At 37.9% G+C, this 17,024-nt stretch overlaps 1 protein-coding gene across 7 annotated transcripts in view; it reads right to left on the bottom strand.

Moving 5' to 3' along the window:
• Positions 1–17,024, bottom strand: part of dlg3 (discs, large homolog 3 (Drosophila)) — a 534,760-nt gene that overhangs the window by 375,729 nt on the left and 142,007 nt on the right. The window contains exon 2 of one of the 7 annotated variants that reach the window (XM_072595184.1): positions 13,548–13,590. The exons of the other annotated variants lie outside the window; for them this stretch is intronic. Within the exon in view, the coding sequence (XP_072451285.1) occupies positions 13,548–13,553 (6 nt within the window). The 5' untranslated portion in view covers positions 13,554–13,590. The remainder of the gene's footprint in view (positions 1–13,547; positions 13,591–17,024) is intronic. 7 annotated transcript variants of the gene reach the window in all.

A 17,024-nucleotide genomic window follows, 5' to 3' on the forward strand; every position in this document is an offset into this window, starting at 1 on the left:
AAAAAACATTGAATACAAGATTTAAAAAGTTGTTTCAACTGACAGTCAAACATCATTGTGTACTTAACCCTTTTGCTTCCCAAATGGCATAGCAAGACAGAGCATTACAGGAATCAGTATGATGATCAGCTAATGGCTATAGTATGTGATGAAACTTCCAACTGTGATTTTAAAACATCTATGTAGTATAACCTCCAGACACAGGAGTGGAAATGGAGATTCAGGAGCAACATAATGGGAGATCATGAGCAAAATAAACAGACTTACGATATCAGAAAATTGTGGATGCAGACATTGGAGAAGATGGGACAAATGGGGATGCAGGATCTAAAAGGGCCCAAAACAGTATGCAATACAACAGTAAGGTGCAATATTATTACTTAGTATAGGGAGATTTCAATTGTCACATGAAAGACAAAAGCTTATATTGACCTTTGCCAATGAAATAAACAATGATATAAAAAGTCATGATGCAGAAATTGTGACATAATAAGCAAGGTTATGTTGTAAGGAAGTCATTGCCTTAAGAATTTTATTTTACAATAAACAGATTGACTAAAGATATTCTAACCAATCCTCTGTGGTCAAGGAATACTATCACTCCTTGACATCTTCATGTAATCATTGACACCATTAGCCACAGTTCTCCTTAAATACATGTCTTTAGTTGTTAAGAAACATATCTCACTTGATTCCATTCTTATTTATTGAATTGTTACCAGCAATTCTCCAAAAATGGTTTCAATTCCACCCTGCACTTGTAGGTTTCCCCAAAAAGCTAAATTTAAGCAAAATTATCAAACAATCCAACAGCCTGATGGTTCCACACATACATCATATGCTGGCAACTGCAAGTGATAGGGAAGATAAAAGCCTAAAACATAAAATGTGTATAAAAGTAAGCATGAAGACAGAAATAATTCCACAGCAGTTGATACCCTGTCACTAAATCACCCTTTATTTATATGTAGAAAGTCTTCGACACTGATCCAGCTCCTTTGGAGCCAGCTATCAGAGTGAACAAAACTGCTAACACTTCTATTTATATCTGTCAGCCAGGGCTCCCTTATTGGACCAGATTAACAGCCCCAATCAGGGAGCTCATATTCTATGAGGTTTACCTGGCTAGCCTTGTTACAATCATTACAAAGACTATTTGAATAGGGTTAATTATCCTTCTACCCCCATGGTTGCTGAGAGAAAAGTAGTGCTTCTCAGCAGGAGGAAAATGTAAAGCTTCAGTCAGAATGGCTTGAATTTAAAACAAATATCCTCAGCAATGAATGCATACCTCATGTGGATACTTAACATCTTCCAGAATGTTTACCATTCTATTTTGCTGATAAAAAAGCACTTTCTGTTGAAGCTTTTCATCTTGAACTCATCAGGGCAACTTTAAAAAAAATCATTCATGGAACATTGGCCATGGTGGCTTGGCTGATATTTCTCATGTGTCCCTAGTTGCTCTTGGGAAGCTGGTGATGAGTTATCTTCCTGAACTGCTGCAGTCCACGTGCAGTATGCCAGGTAGTCTGTTCATTTTCATTCCTCTTCTCCTTTCTTGCAGCTGAATGTTTTTTTAGGCCATTTCAGATAGCAGGTAAGAGTCAACCACAATGCTGGGTCTGGAGACATATGTAGGTCAGACCGGGTAGGGATGGCAATCTCCTTCCGAAAATGACATTAGTGAACAAGATGGGTTTTTCCGACTAGAGGAATGGCTTCATGGTCATCATTAAACTCTTAATTCTGGATTGTTTTAATTAAATTCAAATTCCACCACCTGTCATGGTGGGAGTCTCCAGAACATTACCTGGGTATCTGGATCAACATACTACCAAGAGCCATCATGCCATCCAATTGTGCAGCAAAACAACATTGGTTTTCTTTACATGGTATTTCCTGCGAATTGGAATGATAAGTGCAAGACAAGTACTTTAATGAAATGTATTTTCAGTAATACTCAGGTCTGTACTACCAAATGACTTAATGAATTATTGCTGTTGAAAAATCTTTGGAAATAACAATGGGAATCCTTAAATAAACATTAAGGAAGATCACCTTATTGGCTTTGAAAATGACAAAACCTAAAAAGACAGTGAAATTATTTTGTAAACTTCATCCAGCAAAGAAATTCACAATATTGTATTGAAGGACTCAAATTAATAGAGACACTGGTTAAGATAAATTTAGAGCATGAAAGAGAGTTCAGAAGTGATTTCTCACTTCATGTTTATTATAGTTGTAAAGGTCACTAAAGCAGATTTTTTAAAAAATTAGACAATTTAGTTGTTTTTAAAGAGGGTGGAGGGATACGATGCAAAGATGAGTTAAAAGGAACCAACCCACTCTGCTGTACATTCATTTCTGCTCAAGTGTGCATCTAATTAAGTATGCCTAACATGCCATCAAGTCAAGAAGGCATCAGTGCTGTATCATTATAAGCTTCATGGTGTATTGAATTCACAATTAGACCAAGCAAATCGCACCGTCTGAACAAGGTCATATTTCATTCACAGAGAATGATTCACACCATGAGCATCGTCAACTCTGGCACTTAATTAAATTGCCTAAAATAGTCTACAAGTCCATAATGGATTGTATTACAATCCTCTTTTTGTCATTTTAATTGTTTATTTAGAAGAGAATGTCATGTGAAAAATTAGGCATTTGCACACTAATATTGCAAATTTCAAGGCTAATGTATTGTAGAATTTAGTAATAACTTCTCATGCTTGGGACAAACATCAAAAAAGAGAAACTGAGCTGCATCCAACTTCTTCATTATTACTATATATGTAATGTTGTGCATTTGATATTACTTGGGTCAATATTAGTGGATGTTACTATCCTTTCTCGATCTTAGCTCCAACTAAGTGAGTTCTTTTCAGATTTCTGAACTGCCACTGAAAACCTAGCATGATAAAGGTGCAATGACGCATGTTCTGTAAGGTGGGAAGAGTTTGAAAATTTTACCACAAGTTGATTAAGTGTGAATTTTGGTGAGACTCATGGAACGTTTCTCCAGTGGTTGCTTTGGAGGGTGGGGGTGGGAGAAAAATAAATCATTCTCAGGGTACAAAGGTAGCACAAATGATACTTCATTGCAAATTCAAATGTACTTTCACAAATGCAATGTTATTTAAGAACCAAGCTACACATTCTTCCCTTTCTTAGCCTCATCTCATCTTAAAACTTGTCTAAGGGAGTGCTACTCTTCCTCCATACATAGTGTAGCCAACAGCTTAGTCATGTCAATCACCATGCTGCACTGTCTCTGTATCGATGATGGGTTGTTGTGACCATCAACAACCTCCCCATACTACTCCCTCTGTTGAGCTGCCCCTTCACAATGACATCCCACTGTGCTGCTTCAAACTTCACAACTGACTACCCCAACTTCCATCCCCACAGCAGTGGCCTCTGATAAACCCTCTTGACCTTTGCTGGGCTGACCTGCAGGAGCTAATGTCGTCCACTTCTCTGACTGAGTTGCATGATCAACCCCAACTGATTATTACCGGACCACTGACTCATCTCTGTGCATCTCGCTAACTGACTTATCATTCCTCCTCAGATTGGGTGCACCAGACCTGCAGGACCAACCATGTTCCACTCTGTGAACTGCACAGATACAGGATCTGTATCTCTGCAGTTCACAGAGTGGCACATAGTCAGTAACATCTCCAAGCAGCCAATAGACTGTCTTCAAATCTCTGGACTGATAGCAGATGGTGCATCAACTTACTATGCCAGCAATTTCTCAGTGAAGACTGCCTGCCTTGACCTGACTTGGCTTAGTACAGTGCCTAACATCAACACTTTCACCCTCTTCACTGATCACTGCTGACAACTATGCTCGTCTTTATGTGTGCACTAAATAGTAAGGCACAACCAAAGTATTATAAGTCTTTAAATTCTGGCTGAGGGGACAAAGTGCAAAGAGGCAAGGTGAGGCAGAGATGCTCCAAGCATTGAAGTAACTGCAAGGTGAGTGAAGAGAGTAAGTGAGGAGCTGTTAGATGCACCCTGATGCCATGATGAGTTTGGAACCTGTTCCTCCATGAATATTGTCCAGGCAGCAGCATTACTATGTAAGGTGCCACTGCACTTCAAAGTGCAGCACTAAAGTTCAGAAATATATTGTAAGTGGATCAGAGATATGCCATGAGGTATGGTGAGGCTGGTACATTTGCAAACAGAGGGGGTATGGTATTCAATGCCTATGGAGATATTTGGAGGTACTGGTGCCTGATGTCTAAGGCGGAGTGCTGGAGGAAAATGTGTTGAGCTTGAATCACCAGGTACCTGCTCTGATTTTCATGACATGAATTACCACCATCTAGTTTCTTTTGAGTGTAAATATCACTTTTATAAACAGGGCAGTTTTGCCCTGAGATAGACCTTTGATTGGTTTTTCAACCACGATTGTGTTGGACAATACAGCAGAAAAATGTAGCCTGTGAAGGAAAAAGCACCTAAATCTACTTTCTCTCTCTCTCTCTCTCTCTCTCTCTCTCACTCTCTCTCTCACTCTCTCTCTCTCTCTCTCTCACACACATACACACACACTCATCCATGAGTTTGAGTTAAAAGAAAGTTCTGAGCAGCTAGCTACTCCGTTTGCAAATTCCCTTCTCGAAAGAGGATAAAACATATTCAGAGACACTGAAAAGGCAAATCTGCAACCAGCAAATGAAAGACTGGCAATCAATGTATCTAATTACCAATCAATGTATCTTCATCAAAGAGTCAAAAGGAATCAAAAAAGTATTGAAGGGAAACAACTCAGTGATACCTGTAATGTGGACTGGTTCGAACACTGTGCTTCATTGATTTTTTTTGTTTCTTCCCACTCTTAATATTTGTCTTATCTCTGCATATTTATTTATATTTGTATTTTTAAAAACATAGAGTTTAAATTATACAGCTATGAAATAAGAGCTGATGTTTCTTTATTGCCATTACTTAAAAATATTTGATTCCAATAAATGATGACTTTCTTGTTCATGATGAAAACTTCATGTGCATATTGTAACCTGAATTAGACAGTTTTGTAAAATTGGCAATTTGGTGGTATAAACATATTTTCACAACTCCAGGAAGAGTAGGGCTTAATTTCCAATGCAATACTGCAGTGAGTCAGGACACCATCAGATGGAAGAATTTAAAAACTGCATATCAATAAGGCAAAATTAAGCAATAAAGTCAGGTATAGGCCCCTCGTCACTCACTAGTGAGCTTCTTGCCTTGTTGTGCAACACTTGATTGGAGAATCAGACCTTTTGATTTTACTGTCAAGAAATTCAATTCTGCTAATCTTATCCTATTTCCCCAACTTTTTTGCCAATGCCCAGTGTTCAGGGGCTGAGAAGATTCTGCCAAATATCTAGCATATTATTAAGATCTGTAACTAATTGCTAAAGTGCATTTGCCTACTTCTTATTCAAGAGCATCTTCTCGTTGGACCAGGAGTGGTTTTCCTCTGTCAGATAAGATCAAGCAGGTGTTGTAGATCCCTTGCTTAAAAGGACAGTAGCAGCAAAACCTAACTCATGGTGAGGTGTTTACTTCACAAACTGCACATACAACAATATAAGCAATCAGACTAAGCCAACTGGACAATGCCTATAGATAATAGGAACTTATGAAATACAACTTGCAAACATAAGCATGAAGCACGTCCATTGGTTATAATCAAAATTATCTTGAATTGTTACAACTACGAATTACATTTATGAAGCACTTATAATGTGATAAAAAAAACCCCAAAGTGTCTCAGAAAGCCATATATGATAGTAGGCCACAAAAAGAAATGCATGAAAAAATGACAGGTTTTAATGAGTGTCTCCAAGGAAAGAAACAAGGAAGTGAAGTTGAAAATACAAGGAGGTAATTTTAGAGTTTAATGCTTTTAGTCAAAATAAAGATGATTGTGATTTACCAAATTGTTGCACTATAATGCTTTAGGAAGCTTTTGACCATTATGATTAAAGTATCCTTTATATAGTTAAATGCGAGTAGGTATGTGTTTTATGCAGATACTACAGACCCACTGTGTAGGTCAGTGCATTCTTAATAAAATTTCTACTAATTGGTTAGTATGTTCTAGTTTATTTTCTTTCAGTAAAATTGTCCCTTTAAACGTTCTTTAGTTACTAAAAACCAAACACACTATGTTGTGGTAAATTGATTTTTTTCTTTTTTTCTCTAATTTACAAGGTGTGAAATAAGAGACAGGAAACCAGCTGCATTAACAGAATGCCAGTAAATTGAGATCTGAGGAACAGGCTGTACTGTAATATTCACCAATACAACTGTTCCAGAATTGAGAATTAGTGAAAAGTAAATAAGCAATAATACTGTGGTTTATTTCAATTCTATCAATGGAGAATGATTGGAAACATACCCCATTCACTACATTTGCTAGGTATCAATGATCTATGCTTCTGAATTATAAAAGTTTCCTGAGACTTCATCTTCCGTCATCAAACAACAAGGATGTAACATATCACAACTCTAGCTCCTCTAAAAAAGGAAATACCATGCATTTTCCAAGCTTCTTACTAAACCAAAATAAACACCAAATAAATGCACAAAAACATTGAGAAACTTCCATGTTAGTGTGAGAGGGAGATGTTGCACAAGGGTTAATTCTGAGGCATATCATAAGGAGCATCCGCTATGGACGCGGACAGAATTGCTTAGGACAGTACTAAAATTATTATGACCACACAGATTATAATAACGGTTTTTGAGCAACATGATAGACAAAGCAGGTTGTAAATTAATTCCACCTAATCTGGAGAATACAGCCAGAAACATAGCAGTGTGTGTAGCAGGCCATGGAAACACAATTACATTTTAATTTAGACTGGAAATTGAATGGATGGGTGGTCAAGGAGTGTAGGAATCCATTGACCTCTGTTGAATGAGACTGGAGAATGTGCACACTTAAACCTCCTCTCCATGCTTCTGGCCAATTTCCTTATCAAAACCAATTTGAAAGAACAATTGGGCCATTTGCGATGTTAAACATTAGGAGATTGAAATCAGGAATCGAAGGAACAGGTTAGTACAATGTGTGAGAAAGAATTTCATGCAATCAGAAGGGTAGCCCTGGGCAGGGGAGACTTCAAAAATGGGACACAGAGAAGAATTCATTTTCCTCCTAATCTTGAGCTTCTTGGTTGCTTCCCATTGGCTTGGGCTGGCACCAAATCCACAAATGTCCCTCTGCTTTAGTTAAAACAGCATTCAAACCTGACTGATGTCATGTGCATGTTTCAAGAGGACATTGCTCGTTTCTGATAGATGGCTTCCTTGATTCTGCAGATGAATAGATTCAAACCATAATCTGTTAAAATCATCTATAAACGTATTGCTGAGAGTATAAATCCCTTTGTTACCTGGCTAATTCCCTTGACCACCTGAGGGTAGGAAAACAGGTGGGTCACTGCTTCCAGGCCTCTGTCACTGCTACTCAAAGTCTGCAGCTGGAAAGCATACATAAAACATTTCACAGATTGCTTTTCCTTTGAGTTTCCATTCCTCCCATGGCATATGCCTCTGCACATTAACCTGGTTAAGAATGGGAATTCAGAAGCATTGAGGAATTGGCACGGTGCCACACAGAGATGCTCTGGTGTGCTATGCAATCACACCATTCTTTTCCTTCTTTTTAAGAAACTTGGATGAATATCATGTAGGACAAGATACAACCGTGGTTGTAGAGGGGATTGCATAAATTTAAAAAATAGACTAAGAAATAAACTATAGAAGATTGAAATATAAAGACTATCATTTAGGAAATGGAAAACAGTTAATGTTTGTGGTGAGAAACATTTACCATAAATGGCATAAATCAGATATTAAAACCAATTTATAGGTTATCAAATAGAATGGAGAAAATTGAGAGAAAGGCAGAGGTCAAGAATTTACATGGAAGAATCTTTATGTGGTTTTCAAGCAGATGGAGAGTGATGAATTGCATTCTTTTAACATTATCTTTAGTTCACTGTGTGAAAGCAATGACAAAAGATAAGTTGAGGATGGCCATAATTTTGAATGCTTGGCATGCTTGAGAGAATCAGTTTAGGAGGCAGCAAATCGAGAAATGGGGTGATACAAAACTCGAGTTTTTAAGCTTGGCAATTTTAGACCAAAGGATAGATTGAAAGAGTTAAGGATATCAAAACAATGATACAATAAGTATACTGTAAATAAGCTTATAATGCTACACATTTGCAATATAGGAAGACAATAGATGAGTGCAAAGAAAAAGTGAACTCGTTTTATCAGATAAATAAAGGAAACCTAACAAAAATTATGTAAGATAGATATGGAAGCTAGTAACAAAAGATTTAAGTAACAAGATGAAAAACCTTTACATGTTTGTGTGAGATTAAAGTTAAACAACCTAACATATCAGAAAGAAGGGAAAGGAATAGTTCAATCTGGCCTTTGTTCTGGCATTCAATTAGATCCTGGTCAATCTGCACATTAGCTCAGTAACTATCTTTTTTCCATACTCCTTGATAGATACTCTTCCTCAACATAATTCTCACTACCTCAGTTTTGAAACGTCACTTGGTTCAGCATCATAGTATTTCAGGGAATGTGCTCCTTGTAGAAATATTAAGTAATGGACAAACCTAAGATTCATGTAGTTAATCGTGGTATTGCAAAATCATTTGGCTTCCAGATAAAATGTAAACAAGACAAGAATGAAAGCAAAACATTCTTCAAATAATGTAGCAATGTTTTTCACCCTGTCTGATTTCTAACTGGAGCTCCTCTCTATAAATAGTTAAGAATTTTCTGCTGAGTTTCCAACAAAGAAGAATGGAATAAATGTAAAGACAGCACTGTCCTCTTTAGCTCAGATTAGTGTTGTACTGCTGGGAATCTCTGTGTGACTGGGTCATAACAATATACTGTACACTGAGAGACAGATTCAACTACCCTGATTCAGCTATCAGTCCCCTGTGTTTTACCATACATTATGGAGAGGTATTTAATTTGACAGCAGGCCAGCACATGGTCAAAGTATTTTTATCTTTACAATTTGTTATCTGCCAGGAAGCATAAATGAATAAAACACAAAGGACTGCTCAATCTGTTAAAGTCTACATACAAAAACAACACTTTGTTAGTTTTCAGGATAGAAGCAGTTTTTTTAATGTTTTGCATTTATATACACGATGAATGATTTTGAATGAAAGTTCTCAGCTGTAATTACAGTCTCCTGTCAGTCTTCAATGTTTCAGCTCTGCTGAACCTTCTCTCTGGCACACAACAAGAGACGGCTTCATATGTTTAATTTCCTTACTTTTTGTTCAAATCCTTTAATATCATTGCAAGGTTTCGCAGCAGTTACTGATCTCATTGATCAAACTCTATTTTCAAAGCATTAAAAGGAGCACAAATTGGAATCTCAAACTATAAGAAGGGCATTTGTTTCAGCTTAGCTTCAGACTGCACACTGCTATATACAATCCAACTCAGACATTTTTGTTTATCTATTCAGTATGTGACTGCATTCATTAACTTTATTACTAGTTAGAACTCAGCTGGAGATTGTGGACAGTTCTGGGTCCTACATTTTAGAAATCATTCAAATACATTGGATGCACTGCAAAATTCATTTACAAACATGGTTCCAAAAATGAGGAACTTCAGTAATGAAGGTAAGTTGGAAAAGTTGGGTCTGTTTTCCTTAGAGAGGAGGAGATTAAATTCATGAGAAGATAGGGAGAAACTGTAATCTCTCACAAAAGGATTGAGAACGAGAGGACATGGGTATAAGATAATTTGCAAAAGAAGCAAATGTGATGTGAGGAAAAAACCTTTTTGCACAGTTAGCAATTGGGTACTGGATTGTCTGGATGTATGGTGGAAACAGGTTCAATTCAGTTATTCAAGAGGGCATTGGACAATCATTTAAATAGAAACAATATTCAGGGTTGTGGGGAAAAAGGAGGAGAATGGCACTAAATCATAATGCTCATGAAGAGAGCTGGTGCACACATGATGGATAAAAAAGTCTGCTTCTGCACCATAACAATAATGTGATTCTGTGTCACAATAATAAAGGAATATTCACAAAACTGGAAAGACCATTTAAAGAAAGGTCATCCTGTGAACCAGTTACAGCATTGCTCTGTATGGCATTCTCCAGCCCTTCTTCCTGTACAGTAGCTCATTTTTAAAAAGAAACATCTTCACTTTCTCCATGCATGAAAAAGCAGAAAATGTTGGACATTTTAGAGGAACAGAATTAATGTTTCAGGTCATGACCTTTCATCAAAACGCTCAATATTTATACATAATATGTGGAGGTGCCACATGTGGACTGGGATGGACAAAGTCAAAAATCATACAACACTGGGTTATAGTCCAAGAGGCTTATTTGAAACTGCAAGCTTTCGGAGCCCCTGCTCATTCCTCAGGCAGCTAGTGAGAGAGAACACATTGAACACTGAATTTATAAGTAAAAGATCAAAGGGTCATACAACTTATGTGAATGTATTGAACAAACCTAGATGGCCACGAAGTCTTTAATCAGTTAGAATGGAGGTGCAGATTTCGATTGATTAATATGGAAATTCACGAATTTCTTTAATCAGTTGATAAATAATAAGTTTACTCCACCAATTTCTTCATCTCCTTTCCCCCCACCTCAGCCCAGTTCCAACCCTTTAATTTGGCACAGCCCTCTTGAACTCTTACCTGTCCATCTTCCTTCCCATCTATCTGGTCCACCCTTGACTTGCATCTACCTATCGCCTTCCTAGCAACCTCACCCCACCCTACCCCCAAATTATTTACCTCTCAGCTGAACCCCCCCCATTCCTGATGAAGGGCTTATGCCCAAAACCTCAATTCTCTTGCTCCTCAGATGCTGCCTGACCTGATGTGCTTTTCCAGCGCCACACCGTTTGACTCTGATCTCTAGCATCTGCAGTCCTCACTTTCTCCCAGACCCTGTGAAATTCACTACCACAGAAAGTGGCAACATATTACTTGGGAAAGTAGAGAGTTTAGTATTAAATCTTTGTGACAATGGCTGTTCTGAGAGAGACACTTCTGAGGTAAGCAGAATGGAACAGTAAATAAGCAGAGCAATATGAAAATCTGGTTGTTCTTCAGCAGATTGTTTGCTGTTTGATCCACATGCTTTGTTTCTCTATTGAACTGAGGGTACTGAGGCAAACGTTTGTGATGAAGCTGCTCCTTAATCAAAGTTGTGCTGTCCTTGGGTTTTCTCAGAAAGGTCGTAAAAGACACAGATTCCGAAAAATCTTAAATTTGAAGAGTATTGGGGCCAATTTGATTGTAACTAACAGATACTGCCTCGGGAAAAGGCTTTCGAGTTTTTTAAAAATTTGTACAATGAAAGGGGAGCGCCACTTCCTTAGCTCAGCTTTTCTCTGTTTTTGTTTGGTCTGACTATTGATTGAAAGCAGTCGGGCAGTTGTTGTAAAAGCTGTTATGGACCCAAAGAAGTAGGTCCAGGCTGATCTTCCTGTCTCTCTCTGACACCTCTTCTGTAAGACCCTTTGTTTGATTTTACCTTTTGGGTCAAGGGGTGTTCATGGGGATTGCTGCAATTATTTGGAACAGCATCATTAAGTTGAGATAATCTGTTGGGTTTTCGGACAGGTTAAGTTATTTGGTATTCTGTTCTCTTTCGTTTGTGTTGCATATGGTAATCTTGTAAATAAATGCGGTTTTGTTTTAAACTAAGTGATTTGACCAGCTGCATCTCTCCTGGAATATCCTTATGTCTGCTTTAAACAACTAGCAAAGTTAGGGTGTGGGCTGCTTTCTTGAAATGTTTTGAAGGGTTCCGGCCTGTCCATAAAACTTTAAAATGTGACATGTTGTAAGTCCAGTGTTTTTGCAAATGCTCTGAACATTTTATTAGCAAACTTTGGGCCATTGTTAGAAATGACATCTAGATTATGGTGTGTGGCAATAATTCCAGAAAGATTCTCATAACAGTTTGTGGTTGTTAATGTAAAATGTTTAAATTTCAAGCCTTCTTGAGTAGTAACCAATCAAAATGAGCCAGGAATGAACTTCACACATGAAGAAATCCATGCCGAAACAAGTGCAGGGATTATTGTGAAGTTCTGTCGTAGTAAGAAGTACCCGTATTTATTACTTTATAAAGCACGAATACTATAATTGACGATGAGGTTCTTGAAGGTTTTCAAAATCACTGGCCATTAAACAGCCCCATGAGCTCTTGCTCTGCAGTTGGTTATTGCAAAGACTGTCTTTTTTTTATTTTTATGCTTCTTTAATCGGTGGACTGAAATAGACACACATAGAAAGAGAAGGTAGGAGTAGTCTATTTGATCCCTTGAGCTGGATTCATCATTCAATAAGATCACGGCTGATTACTAAATTCAAACCCTAACCCCTCCTCCCAAATCCCTTGATCCCTTTTGCTACTAGAGCTATACCTACCTCTTTCTTGAAAACACATAACGTCTTGACCTCAGCCACGTTCTGTGGTAGTGAACTTCATAGGGTCACTATTCTCTAAGTGAAGAAGTTTCTCCTCATTTCATTCCTAAAAAATTTAACCTTATCCTTAGATTAAAATCCCTGGTTCTCAATTCCTTCACTATGAAACACATCCTTCTTGCAAATTACTTTTGGGCAGTTAATGGCCTAGAGATGTTATCACTAGACTATTAATCTCGAGACCTAGGTAATGTTCTGGGGGTACGGGTTTGAATCTCGCCATGGCAGATAGTAGAATTTGAATCCAACAATTAAAAGTTTAACGATACTCTTGAAACTATTGCTGATCATCAGAGAAAACAAAATACCTGGTTCACTAATATCCTTTCAACAAATAAATCTATCCTTACCTTGTCTGGCCTACATGTGACACCAGACCCACAGCTATATGGTTGACTCTTAACTGCCCTATGAACAATTAGGATTGGGTAATAAATTCTAATCCAAGCAGTGATGCCCAAATCCCATGAATGAATAAAAAAGGACATGGCTATTTCTGATAGAATTTTATAGATTTCTGTGAGACTCCCCCCATTCTTCTAAACTCTAGTGAATACAATCTTAACTGAGTCCATTGCTCCTCATTCATCAATCCTGCCATCCCATGAAACAATCTGGTAAACCTTGACTGCGCTCTCTCTAGAGCAAGAACATCCTTCCTCAGATAAGGAGACCAAAACTGCATGAAATATTCCAGGTATGGCTTCACCAGCCCTGTATACATTCAGCAAGATATCCTTGTTCCTGTACTCAAATCATCTTGTATGGGGCCAACATACAGTTTTCCTCCTAATTACCTGCTGCACCTGTGCGCTTACTTTCCATGACTTGTGCACTAAGACACCCAGGTCTCATTGAACATTCTCCTCTCTCAATTTACAGCCATTTAAATAATAATCTGCTCTCCTACTTTTGCTATCAAAGTGGCTAACTTTACATTTATCCACCTTATTTTGCATGTGCCATGCATTTGCCATGCATCAGCCTGTTCAACTCACAGTGTAACATACCTGCATCCTTTTCAGTTCACTCTTCCACCCAGCTTTGTGTCATCTGCAAATTTTGAAATATTACATTTAGTTACCTCATCTAAATCATTGGCATATATTGTGAATAGCTGGGGTCCTATTATTGATCCCTGCGGTACCCCACTAGTTACTAGCTGCCATTCAAGAAAAGACCCATTTACTCCATCCAACCCATTGTTTCCTGTCTGCTAACTAATTTTCTATCCATCTCAGTACATTACCCTAAGCCTAACAGCTTTAATTTTACACATTAATCTCTTATCTAAGACTTTGTCAAAAGCCTTCTGTAAACCCAATTATACCACATCCACTGGATGAGGAATACATCCTTGAATGAGGAATAACTATTTGAAATCCAGGGACTTATAAGGACGGCTGTATGTTTCGAAAGTAAAAAATTTGAGACCAGTTATGAACTCTGTGCAACTATGGGTTCCAACAATGTGCAGATTAATTAGAACTGAACAGTTTTTACAAGTGAATTTGATTGGTTTGTGAACAATTATCAATGACAAAGGTCCTCTGCCTGCTAACATGGTAATTGATTGTCAAATAGCTGAACAGCTTGTGTTATGAGCAAACAGAACTAGAAAGGTCAGCAGTAAAACCAGATCTGTAGCAGACAAAGAAATCTCTCTGTCAATTACTTACAGTAAGCCACGTTAAACCTAAAGAAAATCAGCTTATCGTTCCTACAGTAGCTTCTGCAAGTTGTAAGTTTGAATTGGATAAGCCAAAGATCTTTAGTAAGGCAAACAGTTACCTTGTGCCTCTTTCAAACAGTGGAAGCATTCAGAAAAAGCAAGGTCAAGGAGAAACCTTCAAATCAGTACGAACTAACTCAATAGATCTTGTGACCAAAGACTACAGAACTATCTTTCTAATTTTTTCTTTGTCATCCTATGTTTCTTCCCTGTTATCTTTGAATATCTGCCTGACTGTATGTAAGAGGGAGCTAATAATGAGTTTAGAGTTCTAAATTGATTAATTACTTAATTTAGTTTAACTGTTTCCATGCAGTTAGAATCTAATAACCTATAAACATTAGTGACCTCTTTGTTAAGTCCAGAAACCTGCTCTCTATCAAACTTGGTCTGAAAATCAGATAATTTGGACATTTTGTGTGTTTCTTTTAAAATGTTTAACATTTGTGGTAACTCAGGAAATAGAGGGATTGATTTTCAGTATGTTACACTAGGATCATGGCACTATGTCTAACTGCCCTTGGTGAACCAGCTGAAGAAAGTTATTCCACAATAAACAGGGGATTACCATTAAAAACGCATAAATCCAGTAAGTCTGCAGTGAAAGTGTTGGCATTTTGCTAAATTTTTCATCCAGTAAAGAGGCCAAATGCTTATGAGTAGACTCAATCATGGCTTTGAGGTCTACAATGTAATCAGAACATTTTTTACAGGCCTATGCAAATGCTAAAGCCTCTTTCCCAATTATGGAGTTAACAAGTGTCCTTATGCGACAATGTCCTTGAAGCATAATAAATGGGTTTTCAGTATCTTCTGGCTTTCCTGATAAAGAAAAATCCCAATGCCTGTGGCCAAGGCATCCACAACAATAATCATGGCATATGATTGACATGGACTAAGATAATGACTGGAGGTCAGCATGTCCTTAACTCCACTATGATGCTTACAACTTCAATAAGAGAGTTCTCTAATTTCCTGAAACAGAGACAAGATATGGTACATAACCTAGCCAACTGATTCACCATAACCAGAAATCATTGTGGATTTTGCAGAAACTTTGGATCAGAAAATCTTTGATCACCTTGATTTTCAGGGCATTAGCTTTTATCACGTCTTTGCTGATGATGTGAACTAGAAAACAAATAGAATCTCTAGAAAATGCACATTTATAATTCAGCTTGCTGCTTGTAAACATTTCAGGACATCACAAAATCTCCTATCATGGAGTTACAGCATGTATCAATATGTCATCCAAGTGACAAATGGCCATTGAGTTCCTCAGAATGTGTTCGAAAATCTCTGGAGTAGAAGCAACAGCAAAGAGTGGTCCAGATGGTGACATCTCGAAAAATGTCCATATTACAGAGAGGGATGTGTTGTATAAAGGTGGATAAATCCCCAGGACCTGATCAGGTGTACCCTTTACTGAAATATTTGGATCATCAATCGTCACAGTTGAGGTGCTGAAAGACTGGAGGTTGGCTAACGTGGTGCCTGTATTTAAGAAAGATGGTAAGCAAAAGCCAGGGAATAATACACCAGTGAACCTGACATCGGTGGTAGGCAAATATTGGAAAGAATCCTGAAAGACTGGTTTTACACGTATTTGGAAAGGCAATGACTAATTAGGGATAGTCAACATGGCTTTCTGCATGGGAAATCATGTCTCACTAACTTTATTGAGTTTTTTTGAAGAGGTAACAAAGGGGATTGATGAGGTTGGAACATTGTATGTGATCTGTATGAATTTTAGTAAGGCATTCGACAAAGGTCCTCATGGTAGCCTGGTTAGCAAGGTTAAATCAAATGGAATACAGAGAGAACTAGCCATTTGAAAACAGAACTGGCTCGAAGGAAGAAGACAGAGGGTGATGGTGGAGGATTGCCTTTCAGACTGGAGGCTTGTGGCCAGTGGAATGCAACAAGGATCATTACCAGGTCCACTGCTTTTCATCATTTTTATAAATGAAGAGAGAGAGAGAGAGAGAACCTGCACAGTTACTGCCTTTGCTGTTTTTGAATTCATGTGTCGCTGGTGCATCTGGGAAAATTAACAAACAGTGAATTTCACAACTAATCTTGGGAGAACCGGTTTGGGTGAAGTTCACAACACAAAATCAGATAAGTTAATTGTTGTTTTAAGTCTGTCCAAGAGAAGGGTTATATTAGTGAGTACAGTGGGTTCTTTGTTGATAATATGTTTTTGGAGATAAGTCTCCTGATTAAACTTAACATATAACATAGCTATTAATTTAACCTGGGGCAGTGTTTGTAGAGGAATAAGACGGTGTTATTTTCTGGGTCTGTAGATTGTGAAGGAGCAAAAATGGCCTTTGCAGTGATATGTACTTCTTGTCAGATGTGGGAGTTTAAAGAGAGTTTAAGGGTTACTGCGGATTATATCTGCCATAAATGCTGCTGGATGCGAATCTTATCAGATCGAGTGGATCGGTTGGAGAGACAGATTGAAGCAATGAGGAATTTGCAATGGCAACAGTATGTGATGGATGGCAGTTATAGGAAGGGGGGAAAGTCTCAGATATAGTCACATAGATGGGTTAACGCCAGGAAGGGCAAGTGGGTAGGCACCCAGGGCAGAAGTCTTTTGTGGATATACCCATTTCAAACAGGTATGCTGTTTTGGAAAGTGTAGGGGGTAATGGATTCTCAGGGGAATGTAGCAAGAACAGCCAGGTTTCTGGTATTGAGACTGGTTTTAATGCAACAAAGGGTACGTTGGCTTCTAAGAGATCAA

The sequence above is a fragment of the Chiloscyllium punctatum genome, chromosome 25 (assembly GCF_047496795.1).
Source record: "Chiloscyllium punctatum isolate Juve2018m chromosome 25, sChiPun1.3, whole genome shotgun sequence".
Taxonomy (NCBI): domain Eukaryota; kingdom Metazoa; phylum Chordata; class Chondrichthyes; order Orectolobiformes; family Hemiscylliidae; genus Chiloscyllium; species Chiloscyllium punctatum.